This window comes from Aspergillus vadensis (genome assembly GCF_003184925.1).
Source record: "Aspergillus vadensis CBS 113365 unplaced genomic scaffold BO88scaffold_24, whole genome shotgun sequence".
Taxonomy (NCBI): Eukaryota; Fungi; Ascomycota; class Eurotiomycetes; order Eurotiales; family Aspergillaceae; genus Aspergillus; species Aspergillus vadensis.
Genome location: NW_020292062.1, coordinates 529,653 through 550,859, shown reverse-complemented (window position 1 = coordinate 550,859; position 21,207 = coordinate 529,653). Strand labels below are relative to the sequence as shown.

Here is a 21,207-nt window from a genome sequence, read left to right as displayed (position 1 = left end):
AGGCAACATCAGGCACCTCAGGCATCAGCCAGTGGAGCGACCCCACATGAGTCAGGCCTGAGTAACGGTGGGGAAGTTCGCCCGCCTTTGCGCTTGCGGGGACACCCCCGGGTAGCAGCCACTGCTGGAATTGCCGATGTATACTACTTGGTATACACTTCAAAAAAGAAATATCTCCTTTATATCAATAGCTCACAGCTTACGGTGACACAGACAAAAGTAATAATAGCATAGGAGGTGTTAAAGGCATTGTATTTGAAATTTGTTTATGTATCTATTGAAACTATGAAGTAGATCGCCGTCTAATTCAACAAGCTAATCTTGCCTGCCGTCAAGGCAAATACAATAGGCATATAGACACCCATCCCAGCCTCTCTAAGAGCTTGAACATGCTCGACCCGTCTTCTAGACGCAAACTGCGCTTCAGAAATCTCTCCAGAACTTCCCAGAGGTCCGTAGGCGAATCTTCGCTCCGTAGACCATGGACTACCCCCGTTGACGAACTGTACCCAACGCTTCCGCATCTCCTGACCGACAGCTTGTGCAGCAGGGTTGAAGGACAGGTCGACGCCATCAAACAGAAACAGCAGGTCAACAGCATGATGGGCTCGGCTGGATGCCTGCCATGGGTTGGCCTGGTCAACCACATACTTGTAGACTCGTTTCCCTGATGCCTGTAGTTTCTCGGCTACGACTTCCACCGGCAGAGTATAACGGACATCATTCACAAGGTCCAGCGCACCCAGCTTGCAGGCGGTTGGTCGATCAGCCACAACCTGATACATCTTGCGTAACTTTGTACCCCATTTCTCATCCTGTTCAAACGCTGCAGTAATGGCTTCTCCATCGAATGTCTCGATTCCGTTCCTCCAGATGACCGACTGCACAGAGATAAGTAAATGCTTTCAAAGTCCGCGATAAAGGGTAACCCACCTCATACTCAGTATCGCCAATCATAAGTTCGTCCACCAATTCAGACTTGCCTTCCCATCCTTGAAAGTCCTCATCCTCTTGTATCCACATGGTGTTCACATTGCACTCCTTCAATGCCTGCAATAGAGCGGGCACTGACGACAGCCGGAGTGATGGCTCGCCCAGTTCCTGCACCTTGGCTTCCAGCGCCTTGATGAGACCTTGACCCTTCTCAACCGGCAAGGGGGAAGAGAGATAGAGGGATCCAGAAGCCAGTACAGCCCTCTTAACAGGTGTACCAGTGACTAGATGAGCATGAGCATATACCGCCCCAGCACTCTCTCCAGCCAATGTGATGTTGTTCTGTAAGGACACCGATTAGCTTTAGCAGATAGACCACCGCGCGACGTAGTACATACTGGATCGCCTCCAAAAGCGGAGATGTTGTTCCGCACCCATTCAATGCCTAGTTTCTGATCCTTGATAGCAAGGTTCTTCTCCTTGCCGTCACCAAAGCTGAAGATATTGAGTCGGTAGTTGATTGAGACGAAGATGATCGGCTGGCCGGATTTGATAGAGTCCGCAACGATTTTGATGGGGTCTATTTATTCTGTTGTCAGTCATTGATAGAGGCCCTTTCTTGGCCTTCTTACCGCAGATCTTCGATGCAGCCGAGCAGAATGTCACCACCTGGGATCCTCCTGTACGATGTATTTAGCAATTGCTTTCTAGATAGTATAGACAGACCATATGACGTTACCTACCATATATCCACAAAAGCACAGGAAGAGGTCCCTTGGCAGAAGACACCGGGGGACAGGTAATATCCAAGTTCAAACATTCAAACTCATCCTCAGGCTCTTTTCCAATTGGAAAGTCCTCTGGGATGCGCAACAAATGGCGAACGTCAACATCGACCTGTGGACACCTCGGCCTACCCAAAATTGAATCCAATATCAGCACTTATCCACGCGTTCCCGTCCAGCACAGAAGGAATCCGAGTCGTACCCATATTGAGAAGCATCAACAACAGCATCCCCAAAGTCATCCACCGGCTGAGCCCGCTCAAACCGCGCGGGGACAGACGCGTACTTGATACCCCTAAACTCATTCACCGTGACCCCCTCCGACACCCTCTCTATACCCGTGAACGTCGCACGAAGACCCTGGTGTTGTACTAGCGGAGATGCCATCTTGCCAATACCTTCACAGTATGCTACACGCGAAGAGGAGGTAGTTTGAACGAGGACAATTTACAGGACAGTCCAGCCGGAAAGACAGGCGGGGATGGCGCCACCGGCTTGTATTGCCTTCTATGACGAAGCATTCTAGCTCAGCTTCGTCTTCGTCAGTGATTTCTCAGCATCCATCCCTTATGATCCGGCTCATGATTCACCAGGAAATGCCGATATCCGAGCTGTCTGGCTGGGTGACTGGCTGGATTGAGGGCAACTTGGGGCTGGCCGTCATGAGGTGGGGCTGTTGCGGGGAGATCCACCCGCTGCACAAAGTTGGGTCTCTCTTTTCTACTTTTGATCGATCTTCTTGGTTCCTGGCTGGGCTCGGTTCGAAGACACGGAGCCGGGAATAGTTTTCTTGCCGTTTCACTAGTAATAAGTGTCACTGGTCTGATCCTCAGAAACGAGCAGTTGAAACCGGGTTGTCGTTCCTTGTCTTTCCACTCAGAACAACAACACCTGGGGATTGTCTATCCTTTACCCCAATCATTACAATCCTCGTAATGCTTGTTTTCATGAAGAGTCATGTAAGCTCTATGTCTATTGAGGTGAGACTTCTTTACCAGACATTACTACTATGTATGTACACCATTATATGCTGAACCCGCTTACCCCCATTTCATTTTTCCCTCCTCCATGGTCAATCACTCTTCCGATGCAGCCGTTTCACTTCGCTTCTTCTTGAACAGAAACCCTCCCAAAAACAACAGAATAGGCACACCAGATACACCAGTCAGCAAGGCCAAAGCCCACGTCATAGTCTTCCAGCCCGCATTTTCCCGGATAAAGCCTGCAAAGAACGGACCAACAATGGTTCCAGCAGCATACGCGGAATTGAGGATGCCATATGACAAAGCCATGGCACCACCCTTACCGAAGATATTAGGGTCCTGTGCCTCCTTTTCCTCCACAATATAGGACGCCTCAACCAACAGCGGAGGCATCAACGAGGCTATACAAAAGCCGATGAGAACCAATAATGCGCATAGCAACACCTTCTGGCCCATGGAATCGTGCGTGACAAGACGGAGCAGCACCATGAAGGGTACGGTGGAGAAGAGTGCTCCTGCCGCCATGTAGCGGCGTGCATTCACGAACTTGTCGTTGATCCAGCCGAAGAATGGATCGGAAATATGAGGAACGGACAAGGGCACGAAAATCAGCCCCTGTCCTGTCTGGTCCCAGCCAAAGGTGTCCTCAACAAAGAGAGGAAGGACGCTGTCGAACGAAGTCAGGACCACGGAGACGATGAAGTACGCCCAGATGGTGACTATCATGCGATCTGAAGCGAGAAGAGTAAGAACAGCGCTTCTAGTCTTTTTGGGACTCGCATGTGCAGAACTCTCAGCAGACTGCTGTCCGACTGACACCGGGACCCCTGACTTATCATCAGATGCACCAGCGGACAACCTATCAGTAACATCTTCCACATCAGAGCACTTCTCCGTGGTTTCAGACGGCGAAATATCCGGACTCTGTTCCTTCTCCTGTTGCAACCACTTCACCGCATGCTTCTTCTCGATCATGACCAGCCGCAAAACAATGTCCACGCCAACGAGGGCAAACGCCAGAGCAAAGACGGCATAGTATCCGCCACGGGCGTAAATAACACCACCCAGAAGCGGCCCACCCATGATTCCCAAGGTCATACCCATCCCGATATAACCCATCGCTTGCCCAAGGCCATCTTTTCCCACCGTGTCGACCAGCAACGCGGCTCCGACCGTCCATACAACCGCTGCGGATGCGCCCTGGAAGATACGGCCAATGATCCAGAGACTAAGGTGAGTCCCAACGCAGAGTAGAGCCGTAGAAGCGCCCAGTGCCAGCAATCCGACAATGAGTGGCCACCATCGAGACTCAAAGCGGTCGGCGATATAGCCCGCAACGGCTGGATGTTACAGTCAATGAGCATGAACATTCGTCGAAACGATATTGCAAGGGTGATACTTACGCGATGCTGCTAATAGCGCTGCGCCATACAATGCTAACAAGATAGACGTCCATGATTGTTCTACCCCAAGTCATAGTCAGCATCAACTCAGTATCTTTAGAGATAGAACTGATCAACTCACCCTGATCAACAGACATCCCAACCCTCTCATGTAAAGCGGTAGGAGCCACGGGAACAATCTACGGTTGACTTCAACATCAGCAAGCTGAACCCAGATATAATTTACTCAATGGTACACTCAAGCCACGTACCAGCCCATAAAGTAAAACATCCTATTCAACATGTGGTAGTTAGCACGTGTAACTATAATCAAATCAAGGGTCCGAGCCAAGCTAAGCAGCGCAACGCAAAGCATACCGTGAAGACAGCAAAAACCACCACGAAGATAATAAACGCATTAGATGACCTCCACTTCAAGAATACCGGTGGCTTGGTGTCATTCTGCCCTGGCACTAAGCCACGCAGATTCCAGGTCATGTTATAAGGCTGTATTGTATGTTATGTACTAGTACTGCTTGAATGGGACTGGGTCGTTCCGCAACATCGGGGCCGACTTGACTTTCTGCAATGCTTCGCGGGTATGTGATCTTAACAGAATGCTTTAGTGTGATGCAGATCAGAACGATTACTTAATTTTAAAAAAGGTAACTAAGTAGGATTTACTTTGTGTCAGGAAGGAAGGTCTAGTTATACGTGTATGAGGGAGTGGCCGGTCAGGTTCAAATCCTGTTGCTATGCGATTTGCTCGGCGCCCGCGGGGCCCGAGCCCAGTCTTATCGATGGGTCACAGGCTCATCGGCGGAACGGGATGGAATATCTACAGATTACGGTGAAGATGAGTGGTTCAGTGCTGCTGGTTTAGAAATATAAAAGTAATATTGGTTGACCAATTGTGAAGTGGCGTCTTGATTTTCGTGACTCATGGCATAATGCTGCCTTATGGGGGCTACTGCAGGTTTCATGTTCGCCACCGTCTTCATAGCTTGTACATCTCGCTGCGGCTGCGTACCCCGTCAAAAATGCAAGTGTTATCCAAGGGCACATACTGCCTGGTGATTACTTTGAGCGCCTCCTGCGCGACTAGTCCTCCGGTGAGCGAGGAGATGTTGTGTAGTTCACCGCCTTGCGTCCTCCGTAGCTCCTGCGCCGCTTGTAGGATTCGCTCCCTTGCGTCTCCGTCCTCAATAGTGGATGCACCTTCAGGTTGAAGTGCACCAAGGATGCCGTCTATTGCAGAGTCCCACACCTTCTCATCTTCCAAGGCCTCCTCTGATATCTTGCCCGCTTGAATGTCGGTGATTATGTCATCCAGAGCCTGGAAGGCAAGGAAGGTCGGCACAAGGGAGTCTGGAATATCAATGTTATTCCGAATCGCCTTTATGGTAGTTGCCTCCCCATCCACTATCGGGATATCGCGGCCATGGATAACCTTGATGTGAGCCGCATTCTTGCAGAAGACCTCAATATCCTTGTCCGAAGCTGGGGCCGGGCGTGGTCCAAGCTGTGCTTCGAGGCTTCGGACGATCTGGGTGACTTCTTCTATGTCCTTGCGAGCCTTTGACTTGTAGATGTTCTGAAGAGAAACATAGTCGGCTGATTGAGCCTTCATATCGGGTAGAGAGCCCGGTAAAGGAAGGACACTGTGTCTCTGGTAATATTCACGGATGGCGGCCGCGATAATCCAGAAGTTGGCCGAGTCCGGGGCTGGATGCTTGCATTCTTCCATCTCGAAGATCTCACGAAGGGAACTGCGTAAGCTGAAGGGGTTCAAAGTCTTCAGAACTGCGGCAACAGCCTCATCATAGTTCTCCTCTCCACCTTCGGGATTGCTTGTTCTTGCACTAGAGCGCACCAGTTCCCTGAATTCCGATTTTTCTTTGTAGTTCGATGGTACCTGGCCATCATGCGCTTCTTTCCATTGCTCTAGGTGATGCAGAAGAAGCAAAATGTACGGGACATGGCCATGCTGGTGATCATCCAGGCTGTCCAGGTTGCGAATGCTAGCACCGGCCGCTGCCAACTCAGGCCACGGGTTGAGGAGACGGAGATCCTGTGTGCTTTCCGGATCTGGATGTGTCTCTACTATAGGGAATGCGGCCGGCAGTTGGAGAGAGAAGGTGGAATAGAATCCAACCGAGCGAGTGTAGATTACTGGGATGCCAAATTCTTTAGCAGCCTTGCAAATGGCTTCCAAAGAAGGGCGTTTTACCGGTCCAGACACCAAGACCAGCTTGTGCTGCGGAAGAAACTCAGGGTCCTTCAGCAGTTCTGAGATTGACTTGTGCTCAGGTTTCGTTAGCTCTGCAGCATCATTGAGCAGTTGGGTGGATTAGTCACCTTAGTATAGAAGCTTCCATCTACGTCCGGGTTTAATTCTCGTAGCAATCGACAGGTCTCCTCGGCTCGGGACTTGCCCAAGCTCTCTTCTTCCAAGAAAAAGTTTACCCCGAGATCCGGCTCGGTGACAACTGCAGGGTCCACAATCGTGAAACCTCCGACTCCAGGAAGTACAAGGTTCTTAAGGGTTTCCACGCCGACAACACCGGATACACCTGTGTTGTGCTTTCCCCAGGGTTCGTCAGAGTTGACAAGAAGCACGCGGGATTCTTCTAGAGCTTGCTGCCCACTTGCTGCCCACAAGCGCAATTGGCGATCATATTTCCTCTCTTTCGAGGACGGTCCAACCAAAGCACTCGGGAAGGCCTCTGCCATGAGGGGCTAAAGCGGAGAAGAGACGGAGATAGACAAAGACAAGTAGGATCGAAAGGAGGGGGATCAACAAGCTGGAATAATGTTCCAGTGACTAACCCTGGTCGTAAGAAGATGGAGCAACACGATCACAAGCACCCAAATGGACCGATGACTTGTTGAGGTATTGATATTCCGAGCAAGTAAGAGCGTTGGAATGCATATGTTGGCTACAGTCACATGATCGATGTAATGCACGGACCCACTACAGCTGTTGGTGGCCTTGCTGCCTGTATGCCTGAGGCTGCAAATACTATGACGACACAACCCCGCCGGAGTAAAAGACGCCGAACAACAATCTGTCACTCGCTGCATTATCAGATGGATCTACTCTGTAAGCGGATGATATAAGCTGTCAAGATCTCAATTGCTATGCCATGAGAGTCGCACTTCCGCGTGGCTGTCTGTCATCCCTGTAAGTGGTCCAATCTTTTTGCTGGAAACTTTCCCTGGGCTTGTCGCATCTCCCCCCACCGCGGGCATCCACTACATTTGACGGTTCCTCCCCGAATTTGCAGGGGCTCGATTCGAGGGTTTCTTGTCCCCGGAATAGTCCGCCTACTAATCTTGAACAACAGACCCCGGCTCGGCAGTTTCCCCTCATCTTCTATTTATTCTCGTGTTCGTCTCTGCTTACGACCAGATCGCTCGTCTCCTTCCGTTTTGTCCCTCTTCTCCGTTTCCAACGCTACCTTTCGCCGTCATTCCACCATGGCCAGCGTCGTCGAAGCCGCAAAGCGCGCTGCCGGTAAGGCTGCCGTCGAGAACCACTACCCCAAGGACGCCAAATACGTCGGCATTGGCAGTGGTTCGACCATTGTCTATGTGGTCGAGGCCATCAAGGAGTCCGGAATCGACACCTCCGCCACCAAATACATCCCCACCGGCTTCCAGTCCAAGCAGCTGATTGTCAACGCTGGTCTGACCGCGGTGGACTTCGATGCCCTTCCCGAAGGCACGGTCTTGGATGTTGCCTTCGATGGTGCCGATGAGGTCGACGATGAGCTGAACCTGATCAAGGGTGGTGGTGCTTGTCTCTTCCAGGAGAAGATTGTGGCTCTTCAGGCCAAGGAGTTCATCTGTGTGGCTGGTGAGTACATTGTGCGCCGATGACGATAGTGTCTGGAGGGCATGCGCACTAACTTCCCGATGATAGACTCCCGCAAGCTCCAATCCCGCCTGCTCACCGGCTGGAAGTACATCCCCATCGAAGTCGCTCCTATCGCGGCTCGTCGCGTTCTTGGTGCTCTCAAGGAAATTGGCAGCATTGACCCCGCTATCCGCTTGAACTCCGATGCCAAGCAAGGCCCATTGAAGACCGACCAGGCCTTCTACATTATCGACGCTCCCTTCAAGACTCTGCTGACCCAGGCAGACGTCGCTGCCGGAAAGGACGGTAGTGGCAAGGACGGCGTGTGGGAGGTCCACGCCCTCTCTCAGGCGATCAAGCAGATTCCCGGTGTTCTCGACGTGGGTATCTTCTCTGGCGTGACGGGCCCTCAGGCGCAGGCGCTCGGTGGTGTCGGAGGCCAGAAGCCTATTGCTGCCTACTTCGGTATGCCTGACGGCTCGGTGTCTGTCAGAAAGGCCGCTGCTTGAATGGGACTGCTCCCTAACGCCATATACGATACGTCAAGAGATTAGAAGAAAAAGTACAAGTACAAATGATACCATGTAGACTGTTAGCACGAATCGGACTATTTTACGCTTTCTATAACCTGGTGCCTCGTAACTGTGATATCAATGAACCAAAAGTAAGAACAAGAACACCAGTCTCCGCACGCCGGTCATCAAGACAAAGTAAGTTAGTTTCATAAGGCGACAATATACTCAAGCTTATTTGGCGCCCTTCCCCTTCGCTTCCGTCTCTCCAAGCTCACGTACAAAGATCTTAACCGTCCCTTCGACAACATCATCTTTCCCATCCTCGAAGCCCGGGCTAATCGCGATCGCGAGGTACTTTCCATTACCGCTAAAGTCCACGGCAGCCACACTCGACGGGTACTTCTGGTACTGTCTGATTCTCCTCTTCGCGATACCATCCCAAAGCGCGACCACACCATCACCACCGCCGGAGGCAAACGTACCGTGGACCGGGTGAAACGCCAGCGCATTGACAGGGTAGACGACGTCGACATCATCCGCCGTCTGTCTGTGACACTTGAAGGCATATTTGCGGGCCTGCGACTCAGCAGAAGGATCGAACCATTCGACCGCAACACGGCCCTCAATACTGGATGACGCGTATCCTGCATCATCGGGCATGCATGCCACCGAGCGAGTCATGAACTTCAAGCTGCTCTCCCTTCGCTGCCAGGGCTCGATTTCAATCTTGTTGGGGCCCGTACCCTCCGACTGAGCGGTGAGCATGGCCAATGCTTTCAGATCGTAGATGTGTAGGGCGCGGGAAGCCATTGCGACGACGAGCTTCGTAGCGGTAAGAGACATGGAAAAGGGCTTTGAGGGGAGGGGAATGATAGCGGGGGCTGTGGCGGGATCGTTCGTCGGGTGCACATGCAACGTGGAGTCCCAGGATGCGGATATTACTAGGTTGTGTTCCTTGCTGAAAACGACGCTGCGCACGCCAGCCTCGTGGCTGCTGAGGACGGTCTGAGTGGATGATGCTACATCAATTCTGTTTGGTGTCAGCAGGGAATGAATTGAGGATGCGCCGGTTGCTAACGGAGGTGACATGAACTCACTTCTTGACGTCCCAGTCCAAGCCAGCCGTGTAGATCTCATCCTCGGTTGCGCCAAAGCACACATCCAGCACCGGAGCACGATGCTCAAACTTCTGTAACAGCTTGCCTTCTCCGACAGCACCATTCTCGTCGCGCAGGTCGTACAGATACACGTTCTTATCCCATGAAGAAACGACGATTCGCGTGGAGTCGGGGTCGGGCGAGAACTTCAAGGCGGAGATAGCATCCGTCGGCGGGGATGCGACAGAGAATTGATCTGATGCCTGTCAGTGAATGGAAATTGACACAAAATCAATTCGCGACTTACTTGACGCCATGATTTCTTGCTTGAACCTTCAACGAGCCCAATTGTATATCGTTGTTGATCGGCCCGTCGTCATGGAAGCTTCACCTTCAGCCCATTTTCTGCCACCCGACACCGCCCTGGAATATTCTCCCCGCCATCATCATCGATTGATGGCATTGACGTCGGACATTCTCTGGATCGAACACATTCTTGTGCGCAGATCTTCATCATGCCGTTCGCGCAGCTCGTGATAGGGCCCCCGGGTGCCGGTAAGTCCACCTACTGCAATGGCATGCACCAGTTCCTCGGAGCTATTGGTCGCAAATGCTCCATTGTGAATCTGGACCCCGCAAATGATAAAACATCATATCCGTGCGCGCTGGACGTTCGCGACCTTGTCACGTTAGAGGAGATCATGAGTGAGGATCAGTTGGGGCCTAACGGGGGTATTTTGTATGCGCTGGAGGAATTAGAGGAGAACTTTGACTGGCTTGAGGAGGGACTGAAGGATCTCGGAGGTATGCGCATTCTGCCGTGCAGATGTTACAAGATCCTACGCTAATACTTATTAAATATGATAGAGGACTACGTCTTGTTCGACTGCCCGGGCCAAGTTGAACTGTTCACACACCACTCTTCCCTCCGGAACATATTCTTCAAATTGCAGAAGATGGGCTACAGAGTATGTCATACCCGCCTCATCCGGAGTTACATGCTATGCGAATACTAACAACGAACGTTGCGCAGCTCATCGTGATCCATCTCATTGACTCCTATAACCTCACACTACCATCAATGTACATCTCCGCCCTTCTCCTCTCCCTCCGCGCCATGCTCCAAATGGACCTACCTCACCTGAACGTCCTCACCAAGATCGACAACCTATCGAACTATTCCCAGCTGCCATTCAACCTTGACTACTATACAGAAGTGCAAGACCTCAGCTACCTCCTACCGCACCTCGAAGCCGAGTCGTCACGGCTATCACACGAAAAGTTCGGACCGCTCAATAACGCGATCATCGACCTAGTGGAGGAATTCGGACTAGTGAGCTTCGAGACGCTAGCCGTAGAGGACAAGAAGAGCATGATGAATCTACTGCATGTTATCGACCGTGCCAGTGGCTACGTCTTCGGACCCGCCGAGGGTGCCAATGACTCCATCTGGCAGGTTGCTGTCCGAGAAGGTCTGGGACAGATGGACATCCGAGATGTGCAAGAGCGGTGGCTTGACGCGAAAGACACGTACGATGAGCACGAGCTAAAGCAGCTGGAGGAAGAGGCGAAAGCCAATGAAAAGGCAGCTCAAGAAGCATCAGCAAAGAAACCCAATATGAACTTCGATGATGACGACGAATACGACGATCTGGGGAGGGGCTCGATACCAGATGGCGGCGTGAAGGTTATACGAACATCATGACATGACATGGAATTTATCCCAGCAACCATATTCTATCCACACACACATACATACATACACACTGTATAATATAGGGTATCTCTAATGAAAACGATCAAGACAAAACTCCCAGCACCCAAACCCAAGCCCCCACCCCTGAAACATAACTCCCATACACGTCAATCCATCATCGATCATCATCCTCACTCTCCATCACCACATCCACATCCACACCCAAATCCACATCCCCCTCCCCCCCAGTACCCGGCGTACTCACCTCCCCACCGACATCAACCAACCCACCCAACAACCCCTCCAAAACCCCACTCTCCTCCGCCTCCCTCAACCTCACAATCTCCCTCCTGGCCCTGCGAATCGCCTCCTCCTCGGCCTTGCGCATCGTCCCGGACACCCTAATAACCCGAAACACACAAGGCCTCATCGAGCTGGACCTCTTCGACCCAGGGTCACTAAACCCCGGAACCTGCGACATGCAAGTCAATGCCGTCCAGACAAGCCGGAACGAGGCACGAGGACACCGAATAATCGCCGTGGAAGTAGCCGGGGAGAGATATTTCACTGTATACCCAACCAAATCATCAGTCTCATCATCACACACCAGCAGACAGGAATCACAAAGCAAAATCAAAGATGAAGGCGGGGGAAAAGGAAACAAACATACCACTAATACCCCCCGCGCCAGCACCACCTAATCTACCGACGCCGTAATCGCCGAACATGAGGGAAACTTCCTCTCGCACCATCTTTGCTAGGAGACCGGGTGTTAGGGCGTCGGATGTGGGCGAGTGGATTTGTAGCTGTGCTTGCGATTTGGATTTGGATTGGGAGTTGTTGCTGTTGTTATTGTTCTTGGTGCGAGAGGTGGCTGCGGGCCATGTTGAGGGGTCGGGGTAGAGGATGTCGAGGAGGATGTAGCGGTGTTTGAGGCGAACCATTGTTTAGTATTTTAGTGGTATGTGGTGGAGGGTTGGTGGTGGTGGTGATGGTGTTGTAGTGGTGGTAGGTTGATAGTTGGTATTTGGTGGGAGTTGGTTTGCGGGATGATTTCTCGGGAGAGGATTGTTGCGCGCCACCTCCTGGTAGAATGCGCGTTTAGTATTAACTGCAATGGGTGGTTGTCTTTTCGATTGATTATGTTTGAAAGCTGGAAGATGGTAGTTATATTGAGCAGATCGGCGCGGGCAGAGGCCGTTTTTCTGCCGCATGTGGGCCTGCGCTGGATCTACCGCCTACTCGGATGAAGAAGCATACTTTGGGAACCGCAGATCAACTAATCATGCATAAAACAGTCCAGAACAGCAGTACATCTACGTTAATCTACAATTTTGATAGGATGCACATTTCTTTAATCGTTGCGTGATATTCATCAACCTTTAACAGCGAGTCATGCCACATGTGCCACTACAGATTGTAAGTTGAAATAGATGAGATATGAAGCGAACCAAACCGATGCAGAAAGAAACATGGGTGAAAAGAAAACAGGCCATCACAACTCCGACGTCAACAATGACGGATTTTATGACTAATCCATGAGATGTAAATGTATTAAGTAGAAAATTAGACGCTGACCTCGACACGGCCCTCGGAGCCACCCTTCTGGAGGGCGGGGAGAAGGTAGGTGATGTCATCCCAGGGGTGTCTGTACAGACCAGTGCGGAGTCTCTTCTGGTCGAGGTAGTGGGCAATGAGACCAATGGAACGACCAAGGACGAAGAGACCGTTGAGGACACCCATCTTCATGTAGTCCTCAACCTCCTCGGAAGAGAAGGCACCGCAGTTGCGCATCAGGTCAACGAAGCAGACGGCAACGCAACCGTCAACGTTGAGGATGAGGTTGTCCTTCTTGGAGGTGGTGACAGTCTCGACAGCAATAGCGTAGTCGAGCAGCTTGGTGCTGGGGAAGTGCTTCTTGGCGAACTCCTTGACGAGCTCAACACGGAGATCGGGGTTGTTGCGGGACTTGACACGGTGACCAATACCGGGGACTGTGCATAGTTAGCGAGGCTGTTCGACATTACAGGTACAATGAAGGTTCACTTACTCAGCTTGTTCTCCTTGCGCATGGTGTCAACGAAGTCACGGGGGCTCATGCCCTTGTCGAAGGCCTTGGTGAACTCCTCAGCAGCGCCGTCCAGGGCACCACCGAAGCGAGAACCGATGGTCAGGAGACCAGAGACGAGAGCGCTGATCAAGTCCTTGCCGGCACGAGTGGTGATGATGGTGTTCATGGCACCAGACACGGCAGGACCGTGGTCAGCAGTAAGCATGAGGACCATCTCAAGGAACTTGCTGGCGTAGGCAGGGAGGCGGCGGCGGAACCACAGAAGAGACATAACACCACCAATGCCAATGTCCTCACGGAAGACATCAGAGATGGGCATACCGGCGTAGAGGAGCTCCTGGCCACGGTCGTCGGAGATGGTGGAGATGAAAGCAGCGGGCTTACGGACGAGACCCAGCTCCTGAGCCCAGGAGTAGTCGATGGGGATCTTAGGGACGACAGGCTCAGGCTGGGGCTTGACGATGCCCTTCTTGACCTGGTCATCGTAAACCTCCTTGAGGGTCTGGGGAAGGTCCTCGAAGGTCTCGGGAACGAAGATACCGGCCTCACGCATGGCCTTGTTCTTGGCAACAGCAGTCTCGAGGTCGGAGTTGGCAGAGGCACCAGCGTGACCGAACTGAACCTCAGTCTTGAACATGCTAGCGCAGGTACCGATGGCCCAGGCGACGATGGGCTTGGTGATGGTGCCGTTCTTGACGGCCTCGATGACGCGGTACTCCTCAACACCACCGACCTCACCCAGCAGAACCAGGATCTTGCACTCGGGCTCAGCCTGGTAGCGGAGCAGGTGGTCGATGAAAGTGGTACCGGGGTAACGGTCACCACCAATGGCAACACCCTCGTAGACACCGTCGGTGGTCTGAGAGATGATGTTGTTGAGTTCGTTGGACATACCACCGGACTTGGAGACGTAACCGACGGAACCCTTGCGGTAGAGCTTGGAGGCAACGATGTTGTCCATCATACCACCAGTGTTACCGATCTTGAAGGCACCGGGCTTGATACCACCGACGGTAGCAGGTCCGATGATGGTGATGCCCTTCTCCTTGGCCTTGACCATGATCTCACGAGCGCGCTTTTCGGCTGTTAGCGGAGAACAGCATGATGTCTCTTAGTGCAGAACTTACTCTCTCGGGGACACCCTCAGCAATGATGGCAATGGAGCGGATCTGGGGGCACTCCATGAGCTCCATGGTGGAGCTGTAGACGGAACGGGAAGAGGCGAAGTTGACAACGGTGTCAACGTCAGGGTGCTTGGCCATGGCCTTGGAGACATCCTGGTAGACGGGGAGGAGGGTCTCGCTGGTACCCCAGTACCTGTAATTGCATCAGTATCTCAATTCAGGAGATGGGACCTGGTTTGCCCTACATCTTGCTCACGAACTGGCCACCGAAGGTGTAGATGATACCGGCGACGGAGGGAGTGGAACGCTTGCAGATGAAGTCGAAGTCAAGCATACCCTGGACAGCACGGGGCTGCATACCACTGTGGCAGATCGTCAGCCAGGGCAATTGAGCATGGCTATAGACCACGACTTACTATACGAAACATCTCGTCTTGTTGTGGAAGAGGGCGTTGCTGAGGGGAGAGCGCACACGGCTGGGGGGGTCGAAGCGGGTGATGTTGTCGTTGGCGGAGGCGCCATTGGCGGTGTTGACGAGGGGAGCAGAGGTAGGCATGTTGGCTGAATACTCTGTGAGATCGAGCAAGATGTCAGTGTCAAGAGATCAAGAAGGTTTTCATAAAGCGGGTGCTGTGTGGGAAGAATCCGTGGGAGGGGAAATGCATCCGCCATGATAATAATAATATATCGAACAACCCACATACCTGTCAACAGAGTTGGGAATAGGAGAAAGGATTAAAGGAGGATATTATTAGGTAGGTATGGGAGATATAGATAAATGAAGTAGTGACAAGCCGCTTCGTGAGACTGCGACCTGAACACAAAGGAAGTGTGGTTTAGGATGGTAGAGGGAGAAGGAGGGAGAAGAGAAGAGTAGGAAGCTGGAAGAGCGAGGCAACCAGATGGAGATTTGAGAAATTGGAGGGAGGAGGGAGGAGGAGAAAGGAAGTGGACTGATGGGAAAAAGACGGGAGATGAGAGAAAAACAAGATGTAAGATAAAAAGAAAATGGAACGGACAAAAAAAAAAGTAGCTAAAGGAGGGGACGATATCGGGAAGCTTGATGGGGGGGTAGAAAAATTATGGGGCCAAGTGAGGAAAGAGCAGGTACATAGTACAGAGTCTGGTATGGGCGTATGAATGGGGCTCGTATCGATGGTACCATACAGTATCAATGATCCTGGCGCAGGCAACTCTTGGTCCGAAACAACCCAGTTGGGGAAATCTCGACAAGGATGGATCACAAATGGGTCAACTTCGCTAGAATAGTAGCAGCTATGGGGAGGGCGTTTCACTCGACCGGACTAGTGGCGTGCAATCCGAAATGACATTGCGCAGTCAGAAGCCGATTCTCGTCTATAGGTTTTGAGATTGGAGATGGAGAGTGAAAGATCAATAGATCCTTACGGAGTCCGGAGTCCGGAGTATAGTACTATGCTCACAAGACGGGTGAATCAAGCGATTAGTGAAAGATTCCAACGCCCAACAAACTCCGTGGGGGATTGATTGACCGATCACTATACTACTAGTATCTACTAGGAGAGGCGTAGGAAGGAGTACTCCGTAGTTGTCTACAACAAACTTGGTGACTACTGTCACCTGTTCGGCTAACTAATCGGAGGACTCCGTTGGCTGGCAAAAAGGAGTGTTGTTAGGCAAGAATCGGAGCATGCAGAAATGTCTTGAATCAGTTTAGTATAGGTTAAAAACCGAAATAGACCGTCTGAGCAACACCGAGACCACGGTTCTCCGTATTACGGGGGCAAGGGCATTCTGATTGATACTGCGTACACATCGAACCGGGAGGTGGTTCTGGTGGTCTGGTTGGGGCTAAAGCGGGTGGATCCTACATCCGTCTGCTGGATCAGCAAACTGGAGGTCCCAATTGCGGCCAGGGACTGGGCCGATGCGTATGCACGAGGCCCCCTAAATTCAAAGGAGGTTTTTCTTTCCATTTCGCTGGCCGCTCACCGAAAGATCAAACGGCGGTATACTACGGGATATTACTTGGAAAGTATGAAAGTATGCTTCTGGAATCATACGGGCACCTACCCAAGTAGGTATATCGCCCTTCCCATCTATCTGTGGTATGTACCTTAGGTTTAGGCTTCCAGCATATTGTATGTAGATACTAGATAGAGTAGTGCTGCCATGTTACCATCCCCTCTCATACATACATGACAGTTATACTACTACCACTAATACTACAGTCGTAGATAGCAAGCAGGGGTACCTGAATTTCAGAACCATCCAGAACAAATTACTAGTTATTTGGTGGGAAGAATCGTGGTTATTCCCGTAAAGTAAAGAAAGTATGGGGAAGTTGTGAGCCGGGGAAGTAAGAAAACCACAAAACCCCATTACATCATCGAGCAGGACACGTTATCTAGTTCAATGTGATCAGACATGTTTAGGTTGTCCAGCTAACACATCTGCCACTATCACTGCATTATTGGAGGTTGTAAAGGAAATCCTGGTTACGAGCCATTCAGCCATTCGGGACAAGGGGGGGGTGATGATGATGATGGTGGTGTCGTCAACAAAACGAAGAGCGTCAAGCAAAGTACCCAACAAAAAAAGACGCAAGAGTCGAACAAGCCATTCTGGTGATTGTAGGGGGGGCTTCAGTATTGAGGCTACAGCGTAGGGCAGATACTGCGAGTCAAATACTCACGAGAATGGCTTCCGAGGATCCCCAACGCCGCCAATCCCGGCTGACAGGATGGGTCTTGGGCCGACCCGCTTTTTCTTACGGCGGCTCCACCGAATCTCAACAAAGTCCGCTGGCTGCAGCATCGCAACCCGCTAAGCCCCTTGTATTGCCCCGAGCTCGGCCCTGATCGTACTCTGTATCCTCTGTATCAAGGCGGTTTTGGGTGGTTTTTGGTTTTTACTGTGGCTTCAGTTGATCATTCCATCCCAATCCTCACTCCATCTTCGGACCCCAAAAAATTTGCTTCGTCGAAACTTCTCCTCCCCTCCCCCCTCCCCCCCTCCCTCTTACCTTCCTAGTACCCTCCTTTCGCCGGCCGTCACTTATCATCACCGACTAATCGGCGCGCTTCTCTTGCAATACTCCGTTTAGGTTCTTTTTTTTCCTTCCCGCTTTGTTTCTTCTTTTCCTCTTCGTCCTCCCCTCCTCCCATCACTCCCCCTCTTACTCTTTACTTCCACTCTCCATTTTATTTTCTTGCTCCCTCCTTTTGGTTGGTGATTTCTTCCAGACCTTCCAAAAAATCAAGACTACTATCTTCCAATTCCCTTTCTCCTCCCTCTCTCTCTATCTCCCTCTACATACATTGTCCTCTAGGTATACCTCCCATCCATTTCGGGGTTTACTTCCCACTGCCCCCAAACCATTGCTCTGCAGCTACTTACATGTCTATCTAGTATAATTATACCTCTCCTCTTTCACCTATACAATCATCATGTCCGCCAAGTCGATCCTCGAAGCTGATGGCAAGGCCATCCTCAACTACCACCTCACTCGTGCTCCCGTCATCAAGCCTACTCCTCTCCCTCCGTCCTCCACGCACAACCCTCCTCCTAAGCTCGCCTCCCTTTACTTCCCCGAAGATATTGCCGTCAAGGATGTCCTCGACCAGGCTGAGGTCCGCTACCCCTGGCTGTTGACTCCCGGCTCCAAGTTTGTGGCCAAGCCCGACCAATTGATCAAGAGACGTGGAAAGAGTGGCCTTCTGGCCCTGAACAAGACCTGGGCCGAGGCCAGGGAATGGATTGAGGCCCGTGCTGCCAAGGACGTCCAGGTTGAGACGGTCACCGGCGTTCTCCGTCAGTTCCTCGTTGAGCCTTTCGTTCCTCACCCCCAGGAGACTGAGTACTACATCAACATCCACTCCGTGCGTGAGGTAAGTTTGCTTTTTTTTTTCTCCGCCGCTTGATCGGCGCCCTCCGTCGCTGCGGGGTAGCAATGCTAATGCACCATGTTAGGGTGACTGGATCCTTTTCACCCACGAGGGTGGTGTCGACGTTGGTGATGTCGACGCCAAGGCTGAGAAGCTTCTCATCCCCGTCAACCTGGAGAAGTACCCCTCCAACGAGGAGATCGCTGCTGCTCTCCTGAGCAAGGTGCCCAAGGGTGTCCACAACGTCCTCGTTGACTTCATCTCCCGCCTCTACGCCGTCTACGTTGACTGCCAGTTCACCTACCTCGAGATCAACCCTCTGGTTGTCATCCCCAACGCTGATGCCACCTCGGCTGATGTTCACTTCCTCGATCTGGCTGCCAAGCTCGACCAGACTGCTGAGTTCGAGTGCGGTACCAAGTGGGCCATTGCTCGTAGCCCCGCCAACCTGGGTCTGCCCACCCTTCCCTCCAGCGACAAGGTCAACATTGACGCTGGCCCCCCGATGGAGTTCCCCGCTCCTTTCGGTCGTGAGCTGAGCAAGGAGGAGAAGTTCATCTCCGAGATGGATGCTAAGACCGGTGCTTCCCTCAAGCTCACCGTCCTCAACGCCAACGGCCGTGTCTGGACCCTGGTTGCTGGTGGTGGTGCCTCCGTCGTGTACGCTGATGCCATTGCCTCTGCTGGCTTCGTCAGCGAGCTCGCCAACTACGGTGAGTACTCCGGTGCTCCCACCGAGACCCAGACCTTCAACTACGCCCGTACCATCCTCGACCTGATGCTGCGCTCTCCCATCCACCCCGAGGGCAAGGTCCTCTTCATCGGTGGTGGTATTGCCAACTTCACCAACGTTGCCTCCACCTTCAAGGGTGTCATCCGCGCTCTGCGTGAGGTTGCCCCCGTCCTGAACGAGCACAAGGTCCAGATCTGGGTTCGTCGTGCTGGTCCCAACTACCAGGAGGGTCTTAAGAACATCAAGGCTGTTGGTGAGGAGCTTGGCCTCAACATGCACGTCTACGGCCCTGAGATGCACGTCAGTGGTATTGTGCCTCTTGCCCTCCTCGGCAAGAAGACCGACATCAAGGAGTTCGGTTCCGCGTAAAAAAAGAAAATACAGGGCACGTTTCACTGAATTCTAATTAATTTAATTTCCTATGAGAACCTTCTTCATTTCTTCTCAATGCATGGCATGATATGGTTGTTTACGCTATCTTGTTAACTTGTTTCTTTTTTTTTTTATTGACGGTACAAACGGTTTGCCCAGCTTTACACTGCAGGGCAAGTGGAAGAGGGGATACTCGTTCTGGAGTTGATGCTGTTTAGACTTAAGATAGTCGTTAATAGAACGATATGATCTATGACTGTCACTGGAGCCATGTATTCCACCATTTACATACCATTGTATGCATGTAATAAGGCATCGATACGCTCGTAATTATCATGCGTCCGTATTCTTCAACCCCAGAACGCACAACCCTCCCTCAATTATCCACAGTATAGGCACATAGTATATGGGAATTAAATTACCCTACCACCCTCCCCACCTACCTCACACGTGGACTGCATATATACAATATGACACATCACAACCGCACGACAACACCAATAACAAAGCTACCCTAAAACCAACCAGCACAGCAAATAAGGCACACACGCATACACGGACAGACAGACAGATAGCACCACGTCCACCTCATGCACACGCAGGTCCCAACCAAGGAACCAAGTCCACAACTAGTACATATGTATGTAAGTAGGTATGTATGTAAGTAAGTATATTAAATACACAATACATACATACATACATACAAGTAAGTAAGACGCCGTAACAAAAGGAAGTTCAAATAAACTACAAAACCGGTGCCACACCTAATCTCTCTCAACGGAAAGCCTAAAAACCCCAGATCCACAGGGCTGCAAGGGTAAGAAAAGGAAAGGAATAAGATAAGATGAGCTTGATTTCTCGCGTGGCCGACACTTTAATTGGAAAAGGATTTTCCTTAGCCAGGGGGGGTAAGGGTTGGTTGTGTGGTTGTGTGTGGCTTCCGTACGTCCGAGACGGGACGCGGATGGATGGAACGCGGATGTTAGTAGTAGTACTTAGTATGATGGATGGGTAGGTGGTGGTGGTGGACGGATAAGCTTACAGCCTATGAGATGGCATCGATTAGAACGGGACGGGCCTTTGCGTGATGGAGAATTTATTTACTTACTTCCTTGAGGCTTTGGGGCTTTGGGGGCCTTGAGGGGCCGAGGATGGGTTTTAATTATTAATTTGTACGTAGTTAGCTGGGTGATTAGATTGGATCTTATCAGTTTCTTTTCTTTTGCTTTTGTGTGCTGTTTTGAGTGGGTGGTTTGGTTGGGTTGTTTACTACTACTTACTCTATGATTACCGAGGTAGTAGCTAACTGATGGCGGTATATATACTCAACCCTTGTTCGTGATATTGGATTGAGGATGTTGTTTTTGGTGTGTGCTAAGCTTTAGTATACTTATTCAACTGAGATCACCGATTTGCCAATGCAATTCATGAAAGTAGAAAGTGCTGCGCGATGCTTCGCGTCTATTATATTGTCGTGTTTGGAACGGTTGGTCTATGTGGGTATATACATCCGCGTTTTGCCCGTCAGTTAATATGTATCGGCGCATCACCTGAAGCCCGAGCATTGAACCTCACGAGGTGAAGAACACCCTTGAAACTGCACGATGAGTAGTCAATCGTTCAAGTTATAGAAGAGATATATAGAGCAACTACTACTTTAATGACCTATAAGCAGAACCTGTACGAAGTTATGCAGAATACTACACTACATCGATTTTAACAAGCTATTTATACACATCTCCGAAGGTTGACTCTTATAGCTCTTGTGCTGAGTGACATAGTACCAACTCA

General features: G+C 51.2%; 9 protein-coding genes across 9 annotated transcripts; 3 read left to right on the top strand and 6 right to left on the bottom strand.

Annotated features, from left to right (window-relative positions):
• Window positions 1-302: 302 nt before the first annotated feature.
• Window positions 303-2,320, bottom strand: BO88DRAFT_394955 (putative carboxylesterase; the record flags this gene model as incomplete). Its single annotated transcript, XM_025705173.1, has 6 exons — window positions 1,921-2,320; window positions 1,677-1,846; window positions 1,566-1,613; window positions 1,332-1,513; window positions 934-1,275; window positions 303-881 (listed from the first exon to the last, which is right to left on the bottom strand). Exons 1-6 carry the CDS (start codon window positions 2,103-2,105, stop codon window positions 303-305), a joined length of 1,506 nt encoding a protein of 501 aa, XP_025559539.1. The 5' UTR covers window positions 2,106-2,320.
• A 337-nt stretch (window positions 2,321-2,657) lies between these two features.
• Window positions 2,658-4,774, bottom strand: BO88DRAFT_407486 (MFS transporter). Its single transcript, XM_025707447.1, has 5 exons — window positions 4,462-4,774; window positions 4,356-4,376; window positions 4,226-4,283; window positions 4,105-4,164; window positions 2,658-4,041 (listed from the first exon to the last, which is right to left on the bottom strand). Exons 1-5 carry the CDS (start codon window positions 4,579-4,581, stop codon window positions 2,795-2,797), a joined length of 1,506 nt encoding a protein of 501 aa, XP_025559538.1. The 5' UTR covers window positions 4,582-4,774; the 3' UTR covers window positions 2,658-2,794.
• A 186-nt stretch (window positions 4,775-4,960) lies between these two features.
• BO88DRAFT_394949 (NEDD8-activating enzyme E1 regulatory subunit) lies at window positions 4,961-6,970 on the bottom strand. Its single transcript, XM_025705172.1, has 2 exons — window positions 6,442-6,970; window positions 4,961-6,382 (listed from the first exon to the last, which is right to left on the bottom strand). The coding sequence occupies exons 1-2, from the start codon at window positions 6,814-6,816 to the stop codon at window positions 5,081-5,083; spliced, it is 1,677 nt and encodes a 558-aa protein (XP_025559537.1). The 5' UTR covers window positions 6,817-6,970; the 3' UTR covers window positions 4,961-5,080.
• Window positions 6,971-7,396: 426 nt separating this feature from the next.
• BO88DRAFT_407484 (ribose-5-phosphate isomerase RKI1) lies at window positions 7,397-8,558 on the top strand. The gene is made up of 2 exons (XM_025707446.1): window positions 7,397-7,942; window positions 8,009-8,558. The coding sequence occupies exons 1-2, from the start codon at window positions 7,564-7,566 to the stop codon at window positions 8,449-8,451; spliced, it is 822 nt and encodes a 273-aa protein (XP_025559536.1). The 5' UTR covers window positions 7,397-7,563; the 3' UTR covers window positions 8,452-8,558.
• On the bottom strand, window positions 8,532-9,903 carry BO88DRAFT_446157 (WD40 repeat domain-containing protein). The gene is made up of 3 exons (XM_025710267.1): window positions 9,862-9,903; window positions 9,555-9,810; window positions 8,532-9,487 (listed from the first exon to the last, which is right to left on the bottom strand). Exons 1-3 carry the CDS (start codon window positions 9,869-9,871, stop codon window positions 8,689-8,691), a joined length of 1,065 nt encoding a protein of 354 aa, XP_025559535.1. The 5' UTR covers window positions 9,872-9,903; the 3' UTR covers window positions 8,532-8,688.
• Window positions 9,904-10,028: 125 nt separating this feature from the next.
• BO88DRAFT_394941 (GTPase GPN2) lies at window positions 10,029-11,360 on the top strand. The gene is made up of 3 exons (XM_025705171.1): window positions 10,029-10,358; window positions 10,422-10,522; window positions 10,588-11,360. Exons 1-3 carry the CDS (start codon window positions 10,070-10,072, stop codon window positions 11,257-11,259), a joined length of 1,062 nt encoding a protein of 353 aa, XP_025559534.1. The 5' UTR covers window positions 10,029-10,069; the 3' UTR covers window positions 11,260-11,360.
• A 418-nt stretch (window positions 11,361-11,778) lies between these two features.
• BO88DRAFT_407481 (uncharacterized protein) lies at window positions 11,779-12,409 on the bottom strand. Its single transcript, XM_025707445.1, has one exon. The coding sequence runs from the start codon at window positions 12,192-12,194 to the stop codon at window positions 11,871-11,873; it is 324 nt and encodes a 107-aa protein (XP_025559533.1). The 5' UTR covers window positions 12,195-12,409; the 3' UTR covers window positions 11,779-11,870.
• Window positions 12,410-12,816: 407 nt separating this feature from the next.
• On the bottom strand, window positions 12,817-15,001 carry BO88DRAFT_348202 (putative ATP citrate lyase, subunit 1; the record flags this gene model as incomplete). The annotated part of the gene is made up of 5 exons (XM_025703409.1): window positions 12,817-13,244; window positions 13,301-14,396; window positions 14,449-14,638; window positions 14,691-14,807; window positions 14,862-15,001. 5 exons carry the CDS (start codon window positions 14,999-15,001, stop codon window positions 12,817-12,819), a joined length of 1,971 nt encoding a protein of 656 aa, XP_025559532.1.
• A 2,428-nt stretch (window positions 15,002-17,429) lies between these two features.
• Window positions 17,430-19,678, top strand: aclA (putative ATP citrate lyase subunit (Acl)). The gene is made up of 3 exons (XM_025707444.1): window positions 17,430-17,755; window positions 17,836-18,314; window positions 18,397-19,678. The coding sequence occupies exons 2-3, from the start codon at window positions 17,874-17,876 to the stop codon at window positions 19,411-19,413; spliced, it is 1,458 nt and encodes a 485-aa protein (XP_025559531.1). The 5' UTR covers window positions 17,430-17,755; window positions 17,836-17,873; the 3' UTR covers window positions 19,414-19,678.
• Window positions 19,679-21,207: the final 1,529 nt, after the last annotated feature.

Excerpts from the sequence above, each read along its gene's own strand:
- BO88DRAFT_394941 (XM_025705171.1), top strand. The coding sequence starts at position 10,070 with ATGCCGTTCGCGCAGCTCGTGATAGGGCCCCCGGGTGCCGGTAAGTCC. Across the intron at positions 10,359-10,421 it reads GGGACTGAAGGATCTCGGAG|AGGACTACGTCTTGTTCGAC; the intron begins GTATGCGCATTC and ends TAAATATGATAG. Across the intron at positions 10,523-10,587 it reads TGCAGAAGATGGGCTACAGA|CTCATCGTGATCCATCTCAT; the intron begins GTATGTCATACC and ends AACGTTGCGCAG.
- aclA (XM_025707444.1), top strand. The coding sequence starts at position 17,874 with ATGTCCGCCAAGTCGATCCTCGAAGCTGATGGCAAGGCCATCCTCAAC. Across the intron at positions 18,315-18,396 it reads ACATCCACTCCGTGCGTGAG|GGTGACTGGATCCTTTTCAC; the intron begins GTAAGTTTGCTT and ends GCACCATGTTAG.
- BO88DRAFT_407486 (XM_025707447.1), bottom strand. The coding sequence starts at position 4,581 with ATGACCTGGAATCTGCGTGGCTTAGTGCCAGGGCAGAATGACACCAAG. Across the intron at positions 4,377-4,461 it reads TGGTTTTTGCTGTCTTCACG|GATGTTTTACTTTATGGGCT; the intron begins GTATGCTTTGCG and ends CATGTTGAATAG. Across the intron at positions 4,042-4,104 it reads AGCGCTATTAGCAGCATCGC|CCGTTGCGGGCTATATCGCC; the intron begins GTAAGTATCACC and ends TGTAACATCCAG.
- BO88DRAFT_446157 (XM_025710267.1), bottom strand. Across the intron at positions 9,488-9,554 it reads TTGGACTGGGACGTCAAGAA|AATTGATGTAGCATCATCCA; the intron begins GTGAGTTCATGT and ends GACACCAAACAG.
- BO88DRAFT_394949 (XM_025705172.1), bottom strand. The coding sequence starts at position 6,816 with ATGGCAGAGGCCTTCCCGAGTGCTTTGGTTGGACCGTCCTCGAAAGAG. Across the intron at positions 6,383-6,441 it reads ATGGAAGCTTCTATACTAAG|TCAATCTCAGAACTGCTGAA; the intron begins GTGACTAATCCA and ends CCTGAGCACAAG.
- BO88DRAFT_407484 (XM_025707446.1), top strand. The coding sequence starts at position 7,564 with ATGGCCAGCGTCGTCGAAGCCGCAAAGCGCGCTGCCGGTAAGGCTGCC. Across the intron at positions 7,943-8,008 it reads GGAGTTCATCTGTGTGGCTG|ACTCCCGCAAGCTCCAATCC; the intron begins GTGAGTACATTG and ends TCCCGATGATAG.
- BO88DRAFT_407481 (XM_025707445.1), bottom strand. The coding sequence starts at position 12,194 with ATGGTTCGCCTCAAACACCGCTACATCCTCCTCGACATCCTCTACCCC.